This window comes from Coturnix japonica, chromosome 2, assembly GCF_054131305.1.
Source record: "Coturnix japonica strain WE chromosome 2, WE-NBRP24, whole genome shotgun sequence".
NCBI classification, from domain to species: Eukaryota; Metazoa; Chordata; class Aves; order Galliformes; family Phasianidae; genus Coturnix; species Coturnix japonica.
This window is the reverse complement of record NC_140664.1, coordinates 18,980,423-19,003,406: the sequence shown is the minus strand read 5'-3', so window position 1 is coordinate 19,003,406 and position 22,984 is coordinate 18,980,423. Positions and strand designations below refer to the sequence as shown.

At 38.0% G+C, this 22,984-nt stretch overlaps 1 protein-coding gene across 4 annotated transcripts in view; it reads right to left on the bottom strand.

The window, feature by feature from the left end:
• Positions 1-22,984, bottom strand: part of RGS22 (regulator of G protein signaling 22) — a 60,473-nt gene that overhangs the window by 30,731 nt on the left and 6,758 nt on the right. For all 4 annotated transcript variants that reach the window (XR_014942477.1, XM_032442814.2, XM_032442815.2 and 1 more), the window contains exons 4-14: positions 19,329-19,550; positions 14,611-14,696; positions 12,703-12,868; positions 12,208-12,367; positions 10,294-10,933; positions 9,620-9,781; positions 8,550-8,730; positions 7,511-7,587; positions 6,941-7,052; positions 6,113-6,238; positions 4,498-4,599 (exon numbers count right to left, since the gene is read on the bottom strand). Coding sequence is in view for 3 of the 4 variants with exons in the window: in XM_032442814.2 (XP_032298705.2) it covers positions 4,498-4,599; positions 6,113-6,238; positions 6,941-7,052; positions 7,511-7,587; positions 8,550-8,730; positions 9,620-9,781; positions 10,294-10,933; positions 12,208-12,367; positions 12,703-12,868; positions 14,611-14,696; positions 19,329-19,550 (2,034 nt within the window). In the remaining variant the exon portion in view is untranslated. The remainder of the gene's footprint in view (positions 1-4,497; positions 4,600-6,112; positions 6,239-6,940; positions 7,053-7,510; positions 7,588-8,549; positions 8,731-9,619; positions 9,782-10,293; positions 10,934-12,207; positions 12,368-12,702; positions 12,869-14,610; positions 14,697-19,328; positions 19,551-22,984) is intronic.

The following is a 22,984-nucleotide window of genomic DNA, read 5'->3' as shown; positions in this document are numbered from 1 at the left end:
ATGTCCAAGTCTGTTCTAAAACATTTAACACATAAATCAGACAAATTAGAAAGGAACAGTCCAGTGATTTTAAAATGTGATATCTTTAGAAGTGGACTTTTTAAAGAAGTCACTGGGGCTTCACTGGTCCACCTGTCATGACTTCATTGGTCCGCACAAGGGACTTGTAAATTGGTGAAAGGAGCTGAAATAGGTCCTTAACACTTGAACACACATTTAACCTCCTTCCTAAAATGGTTAGTCATTCTTAGTAAAGTATCACAGATAGGAAAGGAAAGGAATACAGTTTAATGGACAGAGCTCTTCTTTCCCACGTGATTTTGTATGAAATGGCTTAACTTATTTACTATTATTCTTTAGAACTGACCAAACAAATATCAGCCTAAAGGGTAAGAAAGGCCATAATAATGATAAGGGACCTGGAGCGCCTCCCGTATGAGGAAAGACTGAGTGCCCTTGGGCCATTCAGCCTGTAGCAAGGAAGGCTGAGACAGGGTCCCATCAATACTTATAAATATCTAAAGCGTGAGAGTCAAGTGGATGGGGCCCAGCAACAGGACAGTGTATCAAATGTACAAAAACACAACAAGTTCCACACAAACATGAGAAAGCACTTTACTCTGAGAGTAACAGCACTGGAACAGGCTGCCCAAAGAGGCTGTGGAGTCTACTTCTCTGGAAAAATTCAAAACCTGTCTGTATGTTTTCCTGTGCAACCTATTCTAGGGAACCCACTATAGCATAGGGTTGGACTGGATGATCTCCAGAGGTCCTTTCCAACTTCTACCTTGTCGGAATCCATTACTATGGGATTTGACCCAGCAAGTGAACACGTAGCATGACAAAGTGACTAAGTGTATGCACTTGCAGATGAGGGTGGAATCAAGAGGAATCTTTCACCCTATGCCCCTTGCTGAGGTTTCAGGCCCATCTGTAGACCTGCACTGATTTCAGTGCAAGGACAACAGGGAGACCAGCTGCTAAGAGTTTTAGACAAGTCAGAAAGAGTAAAAAATTCTGTGTTCAGAGCCTTCGACACTGAGCAATGACATTAGCAAGAGAAGAGAGAGGAAAAAAAGCAATGTATCCCTTTAAAATTAATATTCGTAGCCTTTTTTGATTTCTACATCATGGAAATATTTTTGTTTTCTCAGTTCACAGCACAACAGTGAAACTGTTTTTGGCCACTGTTCTAAAAGAATCAACAACAAATATATATATATATATATACATATATAACTTATATAACATAACTTAAAGATTATGAATTTCATAGAAGAATCTTAGGCATGTGAAATCAAGTGCACATTATGCTTCATTTGCTCAATGTTTTGTTTCTTCTGTGAAACAAAAAGGAATTTTCCTACCTGCCAGCTATACATTTTCCTATGAGTGTTTTAGAAGAAGTGATGGATCTAACCCAAAACCCTGATCTGGAAATTTGATCAAAGTTTGCATCTCGACATTACTCATGATGGCACAGATCTGAAGATATGAAACGCTTCGGAAATTCAAATTAAGATTTTGGCATCATTTATTAATTTCCAAATTATGGAATGTTCAGGCTTTGGGTTTTGGTGTGAATTCACTCCAGATGAGAAGGCTTTGGTAGGCAATGACTAGAGTGAAACAAGAAACACAGAAAAGATTTAAAGTCCAAGTGCTTCATATTGCTGCCCAAAGGTGTGGATATTTCTCTGATCTAAATGAGGGGCTTGTGCAGCTGTTTGACAGAATCACATGAAGGGAAATATACAATGCACTGACTGGTCTTAAATGGAATGGTTAAACTGCCTTAACCCCCGTCATCACTTCCCACCAACATAAATCTGTTTCTGACACTAAAACTTCACAGTAATGAAAACTCCCTTTATTTAAATTCATTCTAGTGCTAAAATATTGTATTTCCCATAACAATATTAAAGTTTCTATCTCTAAGTTACTATTTTTTTATTATTTTTGTTGGTCAAAAACTACAACATCTGTTTCTTTATTGTTTTTCTTTCCCAATTTATTTTACACTGCTATGTGCATTTTTATAGTGAATAACCACATACTTTCCTAGATGATTACTGGTACCCACCATTCTTCTTCTGCATCACATTTCATCCTCGCTGTAGCTTCCCCCCCTCCGCTTACCCCCGAATGAATGAATATGCACCCTGGAATGTGTTTCCTTACTCTATCATAAAGATGAGATAAAAATACCTAACAAATGAAACAATGAGTAGCAGACACACAGTAATACAGGTTTGCTCTTGTTCCTAACAGGAAGCAGGCAGAACGTATACGGAATACTTTGCATGTCTCTTTCTGTAATAAATAGTAAAATATATATGATGATGTGTTCGTAGAATTTGATTCACATTCTCTTAGGAGTATTTGGAATGACTATCTTATTGTGCCAAAGGTGAGCACAGAATTTGGGAAAGCATCTTTTCCATAAGCAGATCCTGTAGATTGGATGCAGCTTGACTCTTAATAGTGTTCCAATGAAAACAAGAATAATTTTTGTGCAGCCTTAAAAGGCAAGCTTGAGAATGATACCAAATGTTGCAGCACATGTGTTGATTTGTTATGTTACATTTCAGCTGTTAGTTATGCTAATGGAACAGTTTCGCATATTTCGGTTTATTTACTTTAATGGCTATGTGCATGTAGTTCTTTGCAATTACCTAGTAACACAGATTGCACGATGTTCTGCTGTCACCACCAGGCCAGCACTGGAAATAAGATAAGGAAAAGGAAAGAGACCTGGTCCTTAATTTTCAGCCATGCAACCTTTGCAAAAAGAGTGGAAGCGAGTGCAAAATTAAAACTAATTAAAAAATATAAGACATAAGTTAAGATTTCTCCTAAAATAAAAGACCACTACCAACAACAACAAAACATACAGGAAAATCAGGATTCAGCCTAAATGCAGCAGGTGAAAATAGACTCATAAAAAGAAAAGAAAGAAAAAGAAGAACTGGAAGGCATTTCTCATGCTTTTAACAGAGTGACACTGCTTTGCACCTGACTCTCTGATTAAGAAAACTAACTGTGCCCACAGATTCCACAGTAAATTTGGGGCAGTATAATTTTTCTAATGGAAAATGGGACTCATCCAATCTCCCATATCCTGACACTTCCCTGTTAATTCCCTATCAGGTTTCCCAAAAGATGATCTAGTTAAGCATGCAGCAAGCAGAGACTCAGTTATGAAGATATATAAGGACAGGGACAATACGACCGTGCTGTCCAATGTGCTTGTCCATTTTCTTTGGTGACACTTCTGGAGAAGGACTCCAGGAACGTTTACATTCCTGTTGTGAATGAGGCCCCTTGCCATAGGCTCGGGCCATCTGGATGGTCTGCCTTAGAGACACCATTAGCTGCACTTAGGTTTAATCTGTACTAGAGCGGAAAAAATAAACAAGGTAGCACTTCAGGTTGTCAAGTTTGTTACAGGAAAGAGGGAGTACAAGCCTCAGCCTCCAGTTTCCATACTAACTCAAGTGAAAATTCGGACAAATATACAAATTTCTGTCATTTCCTCCAGTGAAACTTTGAAATAGGAAGAGAAGACAAATTCAAGATGCTCAGTAACATAAGACATACAATGAGATTATTCTCCACTGCTCCCTACAGATATTTATTCCAATGACATCTGAAGTAGTTTTGCTCTGTTACAGCATATACTCAAATATGCAGATAGAGTAGACTCCTACACAAGGTTTACAGAGGAAAAATAGACTGAAGCTTCACAAAATAATGTTAAAATTTGCTTAGAATCCTTCTAAAAATATCACACTGCTGCAGGCTCCTTCTCTGGCAGTATCAGACTATTCTGCAGTCAGTGTGAGCTATCAGCACCTACGGCCCGCAGTGAACTGGTTTGTTTTTACTTCATTCCATGACTTAAAGTGCATATTCAATTAAGAATTCTTGTTTATAAGAAACATTGTTTCTACTGCAGTAAATAAGTGTCTAAAGATCAAATTATGAATGTGGAGGAAACCTATGTAAAGAGTATAATTACAACCTGACAGTCAGAAAAGGTAAAACAGGACTGGCAATTTGAAGGTCCACTTTCATGACTTAAGGTCAATATATGAAGTCTGGTCTATGAGACTTGCAATTCTAACCCACACAGGAGATGGAAAGAAAGGTAAAGCACAATTAGATGATTCATAAAAAATGTTATCACAGATGTTAACACTAACCAGGCAGTTTCCAAATACAACGCAGAGTAGCAAAGGGGAGATTAGGTAAACTGAGTAGAAAAGATAAAACTGGGAACAGACAACAGAGCCCAGAAATCCAACTATGCGTGTTTAACATTTAAATCAAGTAATCCTGTGGAAGCAAGCCAGAGAGCCTCTTTTACTGTCTACAACCCAGATATACTTTGGTGTGAGTTGTCAAGATTTGGAAACATTTCTATTTTCTATCCTTTCCAATCTTTACACTGAACAAGTGTATTTGTGAGGGAAAAACACATTATTTACAACTTACTTGAGCTTGCCTGCATATTTTAAGGGGATGAAGAGTTTCTTGGTAGAAAAGCTGATGATAAGCCTGTAGGTCAGACCAAAAGTACGCACTGTTCTTCCACAGCTAGGGATGAAAAAAAAACTGTAAGTTATTGCTACTCGAATATCAGGTCTTTGTAAAAAGGTTGAGTTTCCAATGCAAGTAATTATTTAACTCATAATAAATCAAGCTCAATTTAAGATGGATTTAATCTTCTGTTGCTTGTTGGCAAAAGGACAATATGTTTAATAGCATCATCACTACGATACTATGTCTTTTATTGTATCCTTTATGCATTTATTTATGCCATTAAAATTGTTAACATTGTAGTTAACATTTGAAGAGTAACCACATTTCAGTGGCATAAAGCCAGCACTTAAGAAGAAATGCTGATAATGGACGTGCAAAATTTGTGCCATGGCTAAATAGCATTTTGTTGCAATAACCAAAACAATTAAATGTTGTATACTTGACATATGTTACTGTGACGATCATTGCACTTTAATTATATGAATTTCTGAGGCAGAGAATCTTGGCCCTAGTTCACAAATTCAAACAAATGTCAAGTTATCTTTCAGCAAAAGGAGTCTAGATACTCCCTGAAGTCTGCTCCTTTTATTATATGCTTATGGGGTTTGAATCAGAAAAATACCCTAAAATCCCCACTGGGCAACAATTAATCAGTGGCAGAGAACTGCTCCACAGACTGCAGCCCACCAAACCTGGCATATGAATGAAATAGGAAATAGGAAATAATTTTCAAATGAGTATGCCACCTGCAAATACTAGGGAGAATGAGTGTGGGTGCCTATCTCCTGTGAAAAATAAGTCATTTTTATCTAGATTTCTACCTAGACACCTTCAACATTTTTAGCTTAAGGTATATAGCTGAGGAAACATTGGCTTTTCCTTTCTGGTAGCATTTCTAGCTACTGCTACTGCATTCTGGGTCATGACAGTGGTGAAGCAGATGTCCATCTTAGCTGTGTTCAAGTCCCCCCTTAAACATTCAGTGTGTCTCAAAAGCCACCGAGCACTGACTCAAAATGATAAATTGTTCTATCCAATTGTTCTAACCAATCCACTATTTACAGTGAATGATGACTGATGACTGCAGGCAAGAAATAGTGTTGTGTTTCTCAGAAATTCAAGAAGCTTCATGGAAGCAGAAGAACGTATTTAAAACGTTGAAGATTTTGGACATTACTAACTCAACAAGTAAGGAAGCAGATTATCATGACTAATAGCACAGTGGATTTTCCATTTTAATAAAAAATGTTTTTGTGGGTTAAGACCTCATTTCTTCTGCCAAGTTAAAGGCCGGTTTTTAAAAATGATTTTTATCCCTGATGGTACATTGAGATTTCCAATAGGTTTGAAACAGTTAGGATCTGACAGCTTGGTTAAGACCTGTCATTAGTTTGAATATACACATGAACAGTTTATTGTTGTTGAGGGATTGTAGTCTCACAAGTAATAATTCACCCAGTCATCAATCTTTCGTTCTCTAGGTTTTTTTTCGGTCTGGCTGCCCTCTATAACTTGGCATTCAGTCAATTGCAGGCTAAATTATCACAGGGCAGGAAAACTCTCGTACCTTATTCCCTGACTTCTCACAGAAGTGTGTGAAGTAGTAACCTGCTCTGTTCTCCAGATAAAGAGACTGCAGCATGTTTTCCATTCTTGATCCCTTTAAGATAACACTGCCAGCAGCACTTTTCCCCTGGACAAAAAAAAAAAAAAAAAAAAAAAAAAAGTATATAATTATACAACAAGAAATAACAGACTTGCATTATTTCAAATGTCAGTACATTGCATATGTCAGTACATACAATTGAGGGCTGTGCAGTACATTCAATTATTACCTTCATCCCAAGAAATCAGACTCCATTTTGTACTGTATATGCAATGTATCATAGCTCTCCATATATTTTTCCCCAAAAACATTTATGTCTCATGGAGTAAATCTGATTTCTTAAGGTGTGCTGAGTAGCAAAATGATCATAGTATCCTTTAGATAGTTCCCTGAAACAGGAAAAGAAACTAGGCCATAATTCTGTTGTGACCTATTTAGCACCGAATTCAGGGAACTGAAAGTCTGGTATACTTTCCTAGGCAATTATTCCACTGAAGCATTTATCCAGTGAGTTTTCCATAGTAGCCTACTGAACACATGGTCTCCATGGAAAAGATCAACACTTTCTAGTGAAAATAAACTGCTGTATGTGCCATGATCTCCTATCAACTATGTGACGGATGCCACACACAAAACACTAACATTCTAATTACACCTCTGCAAAGGGCATTGACATTCACATAATCAAACTAATTTTCCCCCCCATCATTGCCTACTTCCCCTTTAATACTACAGAATAAAATATTTTAACTCACAATTTAAGACAACTTAAATTTTGTTACTACTTACTGGGAGCAACTCAGCATAGGTGTATCTTCTATGAGCCAACTGTTTCGTTTCGGTAGTTTCATCCAAAGTTAAGCAATGGACTGTGTCCCTGCTCACTGACTCTGGCCTAAATCTATGAACAAATACAAATGTCAGTATTTATTTACCAAAAAACTAGGACTTTCTGAGAATTAAATAACTCAGAAGGGACATCAGATGGGTAGAATGACAGCAAATAGAAGAGGTAAAGTAGATGAGTTCCAATTTGTAATGAATGTAAAGCATGCAGAGGAACGCCTTTTGTATATAACCCTGTGGAAACCAGTACCTACGGTGCATCTTTGAGGCTAAGGTGTATTAAAAGAATATAATCATATGTAGAGAGAGAATAAAAATCTCATATGCAGAAAAATTAAACCTATTATGGAATAAACAAAAGGACAATCAGCCAGGAAGAAAATCTCCATCTGCATCACCAAGCAGAGAATTGTATTAAACATATTTCATGACAACTGTAGAATCTAACAGCCTCTGATAACTGTTTCATGTATATTGGTGTCAAGAAAGGCAAACAAAAACTTTTGTGCTTACCGATTTCTACTGCTAAGAAAGTCTTCCCTCTGGGGGCTTTGTCTTGATGACAAGGCAGATGATAATCTTGATGAGACCTTCAAAGATAAATCCAGTGTGTCTAGTTTCAATAAAGCTGTTGGTGCGCTAGTCTTACTTTTTATTATAAAAGTATATAGAAATAAAAAAGTAATTATAAAATAAAAGACATAGAAGAAAATAGGGCAATTCAGGTTATTTTTTTCACCCTAGAGTTTTCTTAACATGTTCTTATTGACTACTTGAAATCATTAAAAGGCTTTTCAGTGTCATTGTTCCTTAACAATCATACTATGTTACTCTGGAAACTGCAAAATAATTTTCTGAACATCTTCCAAGATTTTTCAGATTTTTAGATAATTGTAATCTAAAACTATCCACTTTAAAGTAACAGAGGCTTGTTAAAACAACATATGTCACAAATCCTCCAGTTGTTAGTGGAGCCACAGTGTAGATTCACACTCTCCAAATATCTTCTGCCCTGAGACTTAACACAGTGTTACTGAAAACCTGCAGGCCAATGCACCTCTCAGATTAAGTCTCTCAAGAAAGAGCAGAGTCAAAACTGAGCTGGCCACCTGCATGTGTAGCCACTGATTGAAGGACTGTGGTGACTGTGAGATCTGGGCAAAAATCTGCTCTTTTCACAAATTTGAAGGTAGATTTGGGGTAACTGCAGTGAAGTTGTAGAAGTTACTCTCAAGATAAGTCTGGTTGAAGGATGCAATCTGGGCCGCTAGATCCTTAAACTTGCAAGTCTGAGAATGTCGAGACATATTTAAAAGACTTATGAAATAGCCAGGATAACTGAAAAATATGGCTCAATTTACAGAGATCTGATGCATAAAATACAGTAAAATGATACTACAGTTTTTAATATAATCATCTGCTGGAGACAAGCTTGCTAAATCTTGACTTCCTAACAAGCAAGTATGATATTTTTGTCATGTTCAATTCAAACAGTTTTATAACTGTTTTTGATGGGATGAGGTTTTGGTCTCAATGTCATGACACTACCCACCTGAGGAAGGGAAGGTAGTATTCCAGGCATACCAGACTTAGTTGTCAATGGCAGCAATGATGTCATTTGTGGAAAAGGATCAGTGTCCACCCTTGGTCTCTCCTGGCATGTATGCCAGAACTTCAGCTTTGCACTGGCAGTTTCTATCGCTGTTGAATGAGTGACACAAAATCTGGGACCCCTTAAAAAAAAATGAATATATGAATAAATGAAATACTGAGATATTTGGCTTACTGGTGTTTACTTTATCAATATACAGTCCTACAAGTACGTAGAATTAAAAAAACAAAGATATGATTAGACACTGCATTCCTCCAAATCTAAAAACAAGTTACACCTAAAAAATGTGCAAATATTGCACCATCACAAAGTTGTTTTTACATGAGTCTACATTAGGATGTGCCACATTCATTGCACAGCAAAGAATAAGAGAATTTTGGGTTATGGGACAGAAAGCACAACTCCCATGAGGCTCCACAGCAAAGTACACTACTGCAGTTATTTGTTTCTGCCTGTAATTTGTTGGTACCTCTCGAGGGGGAGAGAAGACCTTCAAACATTGAGCTACTGTTTTCAAAGCAGGCTAGAATTTGTATCCTTGCTTAAGCTGTCAGTATGTAAAGGCATTTTGTATAACAGACATTAAACAGTAAAGTCTCAAGGTCAAATTCCACATAGATATATACACAGAGCATCCTGAGAAACTTGAGGAAGTCATTTTGGGGAGTAGGTTAGGGCAGAATTAACCTCCTCTGCCTTGGGAGATTTCCCTACCCTGCAGCCAAAAGTTTATTAGAATGGTATCCAGGGTAGCTATACAAAAAGTAGCTCAGATGCTCTGGCAGTAATATAACAAGGGCTCAGTAAAGCAGATCTACCTGTCTTCTGGGCAGACTGCAGTTTAGTTTAATCTCAACTAAAACTGAAAGACCACATCTGCTATTATTTATGTGGCATTACTTCTCATGACTGCAATAGGAGAAATGAGATGAAATAAAAATAGTGGACTTAGAAAAGAAAAGAAAATTTGTTAAAAAGTAGAATCTTAGTTCATGTTCTTTTTTCCATACCAGTAAAGAAGAAGAGGTTTCACCACTTCAGGCTGAATCTTTCTTAAATGCCTTGTATTCCACCGCTCTCCATCTAGTAAACCAAGTCTGAGTAACACTTCAGAAGTGAGGAAATAGTCTCCACTGCTCAGTAGATAGAGTTTTTTCATTTTATCAAGTTGCCTTGAGTCAACAAAAATAGTCACATAAGCATGTATCAGATGCTACGCAGAACTAAGTACAGCTCATTCTACTGGTTAAACTGCTGTAATGCAATGTCTCTAATTGCAAGTGTCAGAAGTCAAAACAATGTTTCCACAAATTAGAGACAGGTTGTGTATAACAAAAAATGTACGGTGCCTTGGAATAGACAATCTGAATCTAGTAGTCTTTCACTGAAATATTTTGTCACGTAGAATGCCCCACTTGTGATTTTAATTTCTTCTATTTTCTTTCTATTTATTGCTTCCCATTCTTCAAATTACTTTCTAACAAAGCTTCAGCACTGAGGTGATTCTGACATGTTATCTTTATCAGCTTCAGAGGAGTCATCCCTGACTTACCTGTCAGGATACCCATTATTAATTGTGTTTATTGTATTCAAACACTGCCATTATTTATCCTGAAATCTCAAAACTTCCATTGATCAGTGTTACAAGTATAAGAAACAATAAGTGCTAAATAACTAGAAATACCTTTGCTGCCTTGTAGCGTCCTTAAGAACCTTTAGTCTTTCAATATCCATCCAGAGCCACCAATACCTCTCACCAAGTGTTCCTTTAACGAATTTCTTGAATCTTTCAAACTCATTTCTGTTGCCAGTGTCATAAGTTCTGTGGTTAATACACCAAGCAGCCCTACTGTCTGACCCATTGCTTTCAGAGCTTGATCTTATGCTCACTTCTTCAGCATCTCGTTCCCTTATATCTCCCATGGACTCCAAGACAGCAAATGGAGAAGAACTTTGGGATAAGAGTGGTTCTTCAGTACCACAGGCAAATTCATTATTTGATAACTCATGTGTAAACATTTTAGGCTGTTGCATGAGTTCTGAAATTGATTCCTTTGTTTCAAATGGAGTATGTGATGGAGTTGATTCCTCCAGTAGCTGAGGAGTTGCATTTTCCCATCCACTTCCTTCTTTTGCTGCATTCTCCAAATCCTGGTCTGGATAAACTCTTTGCTGTGAGTAGGAAGGAGGTTCAGCAGTGGCTGTAGAAGAACCTTCCTCAGATTCACTTGATTCCCCCATAAAAATACTGTCTTCCATGAATGCTGTACTTGGAGAGGAAAGGAATCTGCAGCGCTCATATTTCTTAGGTAGGGAACCTGCTTCTGCATTAAATCAGAAAAGATTATTGAACACCCATTTGGAACAGGACTGTCATTTTGCACATTTTCCAAAGCAACATATTTGTGGTGTTGTGTTGCAGTACAGGTAACAAGCAGAGGTGCTTCTGCTGTTGTTGTCTGGCTAAAAACTCAACACTATGACTCACAAATTCATTTCTCTGTTGAAGTCCAGCAGAACAGCGGAGCTCAGAGCAGCTTCCTCCGCAGCCAGCTATCATGGTTACTCAGCGGAATATCCAAGCTCCTCAACACTTATTAAACCACCTTGTTGTGCTGCAAGCTCTGGTTTTTTAAGTATTTGCTTATGATGTGATGAAAGTCACTACCTGTAGCAGGATTTTTTTCTCTTTGGGTGTGAGAAAGCTAGTAAGTTAGAAATCTTAGTCTGCTTATATTGATTCCTTAACTGGCCTTGGCTAGTTGGGTAAAGTTTTGACACACACAGGGGGATGACAAAGCATATTGTAACAAGGGCTTTGAAAACATTTAAGAGACCTGCAGCCCAGTCTGCCACTCAGACCTGGCTTCTTTTTATTTAAGATGTCTCATAACTAGCAAGTTCAGAACAGTGACCAGTCCTGTTTGTTTGTTTTTGTCAACACCACCTCACTCCTCTATGTGCCCTTGTTATTAATCTTGCCCAGACTGGTGAGACAAAAGACCTTTCAGCTTTGACTTGCTCAGGTATCTTTTCTGATTCTTAAAATCTTTAAACAAATAAAGTACTTCTGGAGTATGTTAATATAGGTGACCTTGAATATATGTACTATTTAACCAGGTTACTGCTGCTATCACTGTGTAGGTCAGTTCTGTAAAACTGAGCAGAATAACCACAAATATTTTGAACACTGACAGAATCAAAGCAACCAAAAGATGTAATTCATCTGTGGCCTTTCAATATTGACACATCAATCCCACATTTAAACCATAGGATTAGTTTGATCTTTCTTTTCCTAAAGCTAAGATTCAGGCCTTCATAGTCTATTCTGTCACTAAGGCAAACACATGGGTAGATTTGGTCACATAGTCAACAATGAGGATACTAAAACTTCTGAGTACATGTATCACATCAGACTGAGAAGGGCTTTAAAGTAATTTCAGTAAATAGATAAATACATAAATAAAAGTTTATGACAGATTACAAAATTATTTGTTTATGGAAAGAAACAAATTAGTTTTTTCCTGCTTGAAGCCTGTGATATAATGTGATAGTGAGAAACTATGGCTGAGCCCTTGTTGCTTAACTTGAAGGCTACCTTTTTCACTCAATGAACCTTCTCTTTCAGGCAGACCAGGCAAATGCTGAGTATCTTGAGTTTGAACAGAAGCTACAGGATGCGTAAACGAATCTGTAGTTTTCACGGATTCGCTTTCTTTTGCCAATGTAAACCAATCCATTGTTTGGGAAACTGTAGCCTACAAAAAGAAATTTAATAGAATAATTCAATTTTATTAACTTTAGTGTTTCTGAGAGCAGAGGGCTTATTGTCTGCAGTCAGTTTTGTTGTCTATTCATATACATTTCTATTACAATAGTTCTCAGAGAAAATAGCTGTATGACACATAGCACACTCATGACATAGCAGTGCTTCTGTTTAAGCTGTGTTACAGCACATCAACCTTCTGTAGTACAAAGAGCTTTGAAGGAATAGCCAGAGAATCAGTTGTCTGCTTAGGATGGGATTTCAGTTACAGCAATTAATTCCAATTCAGTCAAGCTCATTTCTACACCCACTAAATATTTACTTTACCTGGCCAAGTGATACATAGAACCTCTTCATAGTCAATGAAGTGTCATCCTCCTCAGGGGAGGGGCGACTTGCATCTTTCTTCCTTATCCAGGGATAGTATTTGCTATCTATAATGAAATTAATGCCAGTCTGGCTCCATTCTACCTGTGATATCAATTTAGCTAGCCTGAAATCAGATGTTCAGACAAGAAAATAGTTAATCCTAGCTTTGGGTCAGAGATACAATTTATTTTTTTCCCTAGATTAGACAATAAAAAACACAATCATTGTGAAAATAAATTGCCACTGTGAGCTTCATGTTCTACTTTATTATTTCACCCTGTGGCTGCTGTCACATAGGTAAACACCAGCATTGCCACTCCATAGTCCACCAGCTTTATAGTTGATAGTCTGTTTTACAGTATAAATCTTTACCAGCAAAACTGATTTCTGCCAGGATGGTCTTGTATGTATCAAGAAACACTCAAACGGATTGTTTACTAAAACAGAACCATTTTCCCAGATTGCAGAAGCTCTGTGTTGGTAACAGACACTACATTTCCTGCTCCTGACACAAGTAATCTTCCAGCAGCAATGCTCATGGTGCTCATACTAATTAAGCTTTCAGATGATAGCAAGATAGCTACTATAACGTCAGTTACTATAAGAGTACTTTACAGTACTGAAAAGCATTCCATTACTGCTGACTATGAGAACCTAGAAACACGTGGCTAGAGAGGGTGCTTTGGGATCAAGAATCGCGGCAGAGCTTACGTGAGTTAGATAGCAGTATGAAGTCAACCAAGGTGCATGTGAAGGGAAGAGAAGCTTGTGACCGTGAGCTGAATGCTCAGTTTTGTTTGTCTCTACATCTTGAGGGCAAAGGAGTTCCATTCTAGAGTTGGCGTATTTTGTGGTGGTTTCACACTGATGTGCAGATATGCTCCACCACACCATACTCTCACTACCCTTCCTTAAAAGAACAGGAGGGGAAAATACAAAGACTCACTGCAATGAGGACAGGGAGATCACTCACCAATTATCATCAATAGCAAAACAGATTCAGATTAATATAATTTATCAATAACAAACTAGAGCAGTAAAAACTAAACGCAACCTAAAACCACCTTCTCCCCCACCCACACTCTTCTACCTTCTCAACCCAAGTGAGAATCTTCTGCTCTGCACCTGGAGCACCTCCTGCCTTCCTGCTGCACTGTCCCAGGTGCCTGCAGGGCTGTTCTCTCACATCTCACTCATCTCTCCCAACTGCTGTTGTACAGCAGGTATCTCCTTTCTTAAATCTGCACTCACAGAGGCACAACCAGCACCACTCATGGCTCAGCCTTGGCAGCAGCAGAAACCTTTTGGAGCAGCTGGAACTGGCTCTGATCTGACACGGGGCAGTGATGGGCTCTGTTCACAGAGGCCAATCTTGCAATTAAAACCTCACAACATAAACCTCATGGGTATGTTCATGTTCATCTTTAAACATGCATTTTTATCTCCTCGGTTTATCTTGATCCTAATTCAGGAAAGCAATTTAAAGCACTGGTATCTACAGGAACTGGGAACATGTATGTCAAGAGGGTGGAGAGATCTGGAGCGCAAGATGTTATGAGGAGTGCCCAGAGCAGAGGAGCTGAAGGGAGGCCTGATGGCGGCTGCAGCTCCTCACAGGGAATACAGTGAAGACCATTCCTACTCCCTCTGTAGTAACATAGTACGTAATCTGTGGTCATGGGAAGTTACAGAATGACCAGCAGAAAAAGTGACTGTTTTTAATTTCTTCACAGTAATAAAACACGAAAATTAAACAGAAAAAAAGGTGGAACAAAACCGAATTAAAACGTTTCTTCAAGATTAGTTAAACAGAAAATACAAATGTACAGATTTTAAACTGAGAGACAGCACAAAAGACTGCAATACCTGTACTCAAAGTAGCAGTCACTCTCTAGAAATGCTGGAAGCCTTTCCTTCTTAATCCACTGTACTGCTTGTTCTCGATCAAGGCACTATTAAAAAAGAAATACCAAACATTTGCTGCAGTCATGGCTTATTTGTTTTGCTTTCTGTGTAGGTGGTTCTCTCCGCTCTCTCCTAAGGCATTAAGGAAAACTAATATCCAATGAACACCACCTTTGCTATCCAGCATAACCTTTGTGCTAGGACAGCTGAGTTTCTTCAGTTTGTTGCTAACAGGTAATTATGTCTAAATCTATATCTTCTATAAGAGTACGACTTTTTAAACAAACCATGGCTTCTTCAAAAATTATATATGTATGAATTGTGCTTTTATTATACAGTTCCAGTGCAGATTAGATGCTCGAAAATGGTCTGCAAGTAGGAAACTGCTTATTTCTCTGACTTTAACACCATCTATAAGCAGTGACTATTACATTTTCCCTCAATAATTTGAGGAATAAGGAAGCCCTAGCTTAAATTATAATCCCAAAATGGGAGAACTCTGGATATTAAAAACAAGATCAAACATTCTTAATGCCTAGCAGTTATCATCTTTCCCATTTCTATGTTTTATGTTGGAGCATTGCATAACTCAGCTGACACAGCAACAGTTCTAATGTGTATCTAAGTGCAAATAGATTCAGGCCCATAATAGATCTTAGCTCAGGTCATCCAAGTCTCAGTGCATGGCAGAAGCAGACAGCTATAGGTGCCACCAAAGAATGATGTGGAGGTTTTAAGCAAGGAGTTACTCAGAACCAGCAAATTGAAAAACTTGCCTAAGAGTCTTACACAGAGAGTAAGTCCACTGGGAGTGGGCCACAGCGAACCATTTCTCTTAGAATTTATACTATTCACAATCTTTTTTTTTATTCTTTTCTTTTTTCCTTTCTCTCCTCTCATCTTCTTTCCTCTTCTTTCCCCAAAGTGTACTTCATGCGCTCTTAGTAGGTGACCTGTTTTATTTTTCTGAGGTGCATTTTTCATGAATTTAGTGGTTAGGGAAAATGCAGTAACTCCTCTTGTCCAAAGAAACAGGTGAATTTTGGACAAGGATGGAAGTACCAATTTTTTTGCTACTTGCTAGATCAAATAATCAGTTCATGTAGATTACACTTTAAATTTTCTTTCCATGAGCTAATATTTCATTTGGGACTAGGTTTATTTCTCCTTCATATATATCTGTAGGGGATTAAAAATATAAATTACTCAGAAAGTGGGTGGTTTCATTTAGAGAGAAGAAACTATTTCAAAATATGGAAAGCTTATGTTGGCAGTGGCTCACACAATCTAACTTGTGGAGATGGAGACTAATTACTCCCAACCACACAGAGTATACCTCCTTTTGGTAACTAACAAGCCTTTTGGAAATACAGAAGGTTGTCTCTTTGTTTTGGCCAATCAATCTGTGTTTAATATTTATGTATTAACTGAGTCACAGCCCAGGTTTTTATCTGAATGATTCATAACATGTTCATGTCTGTACATGGCTGGTACACAAAATTATATATACTATCAGAAGGAAAGAATCTCTATTCTTTTCCCTTCCCCAAAGACAGATGTGGCATTTAATCTAATAGGGTTGTTACCTTGGTTAGCTTCCTTACCCAGTCAGCCTTAGGCCATGTTTGGGACCCAATCCAGTAAAGCTTTTAGCACGTGTTAAAGTTTAAGCATGTGTTTAACTTCATTTGATTAAAGTTAAACACATACTTAAGTGCTTTGCTGAACTGGGGTTTCTCTGAAGTAAGGTATGTGGGATGCCAGCCAGTTTCTTTCCATAGTGATGCCTGGGTCTACCCAATTTGCAGGTTTTTTTCTTCATGTGTTTCAGGCTTAGTTGATTTCAATCACTGATAAGACATTTAGCTCCATATCAGTAACTCCCAAGCATGAGGGCACACATACAGAAAGATCTTTTACTTATATATAAATTTGTGACAGTGTAAAATGGAGGTGGAGAAAAAAACAGCACTGATGTATTTATTAGTTTATGTGCATTTGAATTCAGTATGCCTGAAAGGTCTACATAATTTTTCCAGTCACAGATAATTTCTGTCACTTTTGTGACAGTGATGGCTGCTCAAGATGACTTTTCATAGGAATCAACTGTAAATCTCTTTACAGTGTGAAGCAACTGAAGACACAAGCAGATAGAGTGAAGGATCAGCAAAGCTCTATTCCTGAAAGATCAAATCCTATTTGATCTGAAGTGAACCACTTGGTGTTGAGATACTTCTTCTAGTTCAGTCATAGGGTGGTACAGTGAATGAAGCTGACTTCTCCCATCTTAAGTAGTTGCAATACTGATTTCTGGCAGTTTATCTCAGGCTCTGCCAGAGCTGAATAGGATGAGGGACTTAAGTTGCCTGTTGTACATTTTTAGGCTGGGATAGTTCATTTTCTTCATATTATCTCATATGATACTATTTTCAATCTGTGACCAAAACAATATTGAGAGCTATTGCTAGACAGGGCTTAATCTGTGCCAAAGCCTTTTCACACCATGCCAACAAGGAAGCTGGAGGTGTACAAGAAGCTGTGAGGGGACATAGCCAAGACAGCTGACCCCATCAGACCAAAATAGTGCTCCTTTCCATATGGCGTCATTCTCAGCAATGAAGCTGAAGAAAAGAAGAGGGGTGAGGGAGAATGTTCAGAGTGTTGGTGTTTGTCTCATCAAGCAGCTGCAATGTGCGTTGAGCCCAGCTGTCCTGCAAATGGCTGAATATCAACCCACTGTTACAAAGTAGTGAATGAATTCCTCATTACCCTTTCTTTGCACATGCAGGTTTTGCTTTACCTATTGATATGCCTTCAGCTCAACCCATGAGTTTTCTCTCTTTTACCTTCCTAGTTCTCCATTCTGCTGGGGAAAAGTGAGCAAATGATAGCATGGAGCTTAGCTGCCTACTAATGTTAACCAACAGGAAAGTGACAGACAAGAAGAAACACCATAAAAAAGGTGAAAAAAGTGCAAAAGCATATTATTCCTCAAAATACCACAGAATCATAGAATCACAAGGTTAGAAAACCTACAAGATCATCTTGTCCAACCATACTCCCATTACCATTGCTAACACAAGCCACTAAACCATATCTCGTAGCTCTTCATCCAGACACCTCTTGAACACTGCCAGGGACTGCAACTTCACCATCTCCCTGGGCAGCCATTCCAGTGCTTGACCACTCTCTAAGAGAAAAAGGTTTTCCTTATGTCTAATCTAAACCTCATTTGGTACAGCTTGCAGCCATTTCCTCAGGTCCTGTTTGTTACCTGGGAGAACAGGCCAAATGCCTCCTCATCACAACCTCCCTTCAGGAAGTTGTGCTTCCCATCCTTGGAAAATTCCATGGAAAAAGGAAGATATCCTTAAATAATAGAGGAAGCCTGTTGCTCCAATCCATGAGAGATTTAAGTAATAGAGAAGACAATGTGATGGCTTTCAATTCGTCAAAAAAGGCTGACCAAAGTTGCAATGGTGTGAGGTTATCCCAGAGAACAGTATTAGCCATTCTTTTACAAGCACAAAACTTTTTCTCAGTCAATTCCTGAGTCCAAATAAGATATCAACAATAGCTCTTCTGCTTTTGTGCTCCCAAGCAACGTATTCATGAAAATAATGGTTTAACATGGTAGAGATGTCTGTGAGCCTTTTCCTGTCATAGCATTTGTCCAGTTTCTATTGCAGATAATTGCAATCTCACTTAACTATCGTTTTGTTAAACATCATTGCCTTTTGACCTCTCTCGACACTGTTTTCTTTTCTGAAAATCATCAAGCTTCCACTGAGCAAAGCAGCAGTCTGCTTTAACTCCCTGATTTTCTCTCAGCTTTCCAGCTATGACATAATTTAGAGCAGCCGCCTCTAAAAATGTAGCAAGACCTTACACTGGCCTTGAATGAAATGAACTGAAGTCACATCAGTCACACCAATGCAAAGTAAGCAAGAAAGGAACAAACCAAGTATCCCAGAGAAATATATATCTTTTTTCTCCTCCAAATCAATTGCTTAAAGGTAAACTCACACAACTAATTATACTGCCTTGCATTCTCTGAGGTGCATATAGTTCTTAAGATTTTGATTTTAACATGCCTAATCTGGTGCTGAAGATAGTCCTGAAAGCAAGCAGGTAATTGACAGTTGTTTGAACAAGTCTTGAACATATTTGTTCTAAAATCCAACATTTCTTGTTGCTAAAGGTTATTTTTTCTGGCCATTTCGATTGATGCTAACCATCAAAATCTTTGGGGAATTGATGGAGGAGAGACTTATGTGTTGCCAGACCACAGATGAGCTCATAGCCGCACAAGGAAATTAATTAATAAGGAAGGACTGAGATGCATTAGTTTCAGTCAATTTGCACATTCCAGGGATCACTAGTAAAGTAACAGTTATCATAATATTTTTTCTTTTAATATTAAAAAGTATTCAGACCACACAACTGAATCCTGCCCAATAGAATCTTCACAATTCTGTGCTACAGGATGTATATGTGTAATTCCATTCACTTGTCTGGGAGACACATGTGCATTGCAGGGCATAGTTTGGCCCATCATTCTGTTTTCCTAACATAAATCAACATTTTTCCCAAGCTACCAAGCCAAACACAACAATAACTACTGCCAGTATCTCTACAGTAAGATCTAAATATAAATCCAGTGGCTATAAGATGCTTACCATAGTGTTGTAATTTGGATCAATATTGAACGCCGAAGAATCAGTGATCTTTTTGGAATGCTGCCCATCATTCTTTGCTTTTCTTATAACATCATAAATGGGATTTGGAGGTTTCTGATCATGTAGAATTTTTTTCAGCTGGTGTTCCAGGCGTTGTGGGATGTCATTAACTACTTCAAAAACCCCAAAGTCTGAGTTAAACTTAACTGGCTGAGCAAAAGTCTACAAAAGAAGTTTGGAAAGTTTATAACACTGCAATAGGGGAAATAACTCATTTTTAGAAGTTACTTTTTATAGAACAGAATCATCCTACAGAATGCAAGATGGTATTACGAGGCTTCTTTCTCTTGATTTTGACTCATTCTAGATAACAGACCATTCATTTTCATACGCGAATTATAGATTCACTACACAAATTCCTAGAATATATAGTTTACAGTGACTTCAGTAACTGTTCTGGAGGATACTACTTACCTCCAAGTTTACATCTCCAGTGTCATTCTCACATTTATAACCTCAAACAGTCAGAGCTTGAAAAGAACAACAATGAATCTGATTTCTAAAATGTTAGAGCATTTGAGGAGGATGAATCTGAAGACTTCCATTCGTAGAAAAGGCTTTTCCCTATGTTATTACTTGGAGGCCAAACATCTACCAAAATAGATGACCTGTAGCTAGTGGTCATACACAACTGCATTGGTTGATTTTACAGAAACCTTGAGGAATACCCAAGACATTTATGAGTCTGAGGATCTATACGACCAGAGCATATGAGCATTTCCCAGTACTCAGATGGAGGACTGGTCAAGAACTGAAGAAAACAAGAATGTGAAATCCTGGCCGTATCCAGATCCAGTGCCAAGACCCTTCTGGGCACTATTCCAAACAGGCTCCCACCTGGTGTTTGTACAGTTGTCATTTCCTTGCTCTTATTAAGATTATTATACTACTTCAGGTACTGTATTTCTCATTTCCTTGAACTTTATATATCACAGTATGCATACAGAAGCATATATATCTACACCCAGAGACATAATTCACGTACATATTACATATATTGAATATGTACTACATATAATATAGAAGTATATTATAAACCAATTTCATTCTTCTTTTACACCTATGGAAGTCCAAAGTTACCATGTCAGTGTCAGCTATTTTGTTGCTCCTGTTTGAAGTCCCCGTGTTGATTAATGTCATATAAAGGAATGTCCAAAATAAAACCATGTGGCTGCAACATGTGGTTACAACATTCCCTGCTTATCCCATAACATCTCACTGCTGAGGCTCAGCCTGGCAAAGAGCATATCATGTGAGAGCTTTAAGAATACGATTAGGGCCTATGACGGAGAGTCACTGGCCAGAGTCATGCACTGAATTGCATCAGTCTGTTTAGTTACCTACGTAGTTGAAATCAAGGCTTGTTTTTGTTCTCCGACACCTCATGCCTCTTTTGGCATTAATTTTCTCTAGGGTACTCTGCAAGATTTAGTGCCTTTCTCCAGAAGCACTGAACAGCATTTAGGAGAGGCTTTTATGTGTTGTTTTATGTGTTCTCTGTACTCCATTCAGATCTCCTCATTTGCTGTGTGTACATTTCACTTAATTGCAAAGCTAATTTGGACAGCTATCAACTTCTAAGTGGTTCTACCTTAATAACCTCCAACTATATATATGTGTATATGTGTATATGTGTATATGTGTATATGTGTATATGTGTATATGTGTATATGTGTATATATGTATATACATAGTGTGTGTGTGTTTATATATGTATGTATGTATGTATGTATGTATACATAGTTGTTGTTGCTTGCATGTGTTTTTGAGGAGGAAACAGAAGAAAATACACTAGAAGGCAAGGTGCTTCAGTCTCTCAGGATCTGAAGTGCACTTTCTTGCAGAAGAAAAAAGGAAACAAAATCCAAATTCCATAGCCTAGAACTACACAACTAGATAGGAACAGATTGTGTTAGTTACATGATATTCCAATTAAAAACGAAGCAAAGATGCCGTAGTTTATCACTTATCTACTTGTATTTTATCTCTTGTAACTTTCTCTAGATCTAGGTTTGTCAGTACACACTCTAATTAAATGAACAGAAAACATATGGCAACTTTAATGTAGCAAGACAGATGCCAGTGACCAGTTTTAAGATGTAGAGGGTATTGTTGTTTTGGGTGTCCAACTAGAAATCATTTATAAGACACATAGTAATGGAACAAAAGAATGTTCATGAGTGATGGGTTAACAGGATTAAGACTTCAGATATTACATACTTGACTGAAACAGGTGGTTCTGGGCAAGAACATCGAGGTTTGGACCAAGGTATGAGTTACCTGTCCCCAGGGGCAATTATTCTCCTTTACCTGACACTAGTAAGACCATATCTGAAATACTGTATCCAGATTTGGTTCCCCAGTACAAGAAGAATGTTCATAAGTTTCAGTAAGCCCAGCAAAAGACTGACAAGCTGGAGCACCAGCCCTGTGAGTAGGGAGGGAGGGACCATGGCTTGTGTAGTTGAAAAGAGTGCAGTGGGGACCTAACAGCAGTCTGACAGTATTTACAAGGAGATTATTGACAGAGCCAGGACAAGAGTTGAGACTTATACACTGAAACAGGGGAGGTTTCAACTGGATGTAGGAAAAAAAAATAACAGGATGATAGGAGTGGGAACAGACTGTCCAAAGAGACTATGGAATCTATTGCTGGAGGTTCCAAAGTCCAAATGAGGAAAGTGGTGTTCAACCTGGTCTGAGCACTAAGGAGATGAACCTGCTTTGAGCAGGAGGCAAGACTACAGACCTCCATGAGGCCCTTTCCAGCATGGAGAGATCTACAATTCTGTGCAACACCCAGTTTCGTCCAGATACAGAAAACTGTTCATCGAAGCATCATATGAAAGCATTTTAGAACTTTTTAAGCCTTTCTGGGGAAGTGTATCTGACCAGCTCACTTGAGAAAACTAGGATGATAAATAGAAAGTTTATATTGGCGTAATGAAAGAAGAGGTAAGTCATAACCTTCTTAATTCATCCCCACAACAAAAATAAAAACGATAATGTTATAATAAAATCAAATAGGAACACCAGCCAAAAAAAAACCTAAGCTGATGTTTTGTAGGAAACGTTTTCCCAGCTACAGAACCGGACAGAGAGAATCAGTCAGTGCTCTTGGTATGTGAAAAGCTTTAGAACAAAACACACACTCTAGCCATTCCCACACATTACAAGCCACACACACACACACAGAAAATAGCAAACCTAAAACCTTTCCCACAGAAGCCAAGTGCCATAAAATGCAATGTTTCACAGGACAATAATGGGAAAAGTTTATGGCATCACCATACTCCAGGTCATCATAATAACAAGAAATCTCTTCTGTGGAGATGACTACGTTGTGTTAAGGATTGGATAATAGCCTACGCTATGAAATAAATGTTTGTGCCAATATAATACTGTAAGAAATGCCTCTCTTACCCCAAATTTGGCAATTTAGAGACAAGAAAAATACAATAACCAAAGACTAGAAGTATCAATGCATTCTTCCCTGCAGTCTTTTTTCAATTTGGGCCAGTTTTTGATCCTTTGAAGATAAAGAGGAAAAGCTCCCAAGCCAAATTATACTGCAAGATGTTTTAAGAAAAGGAAAA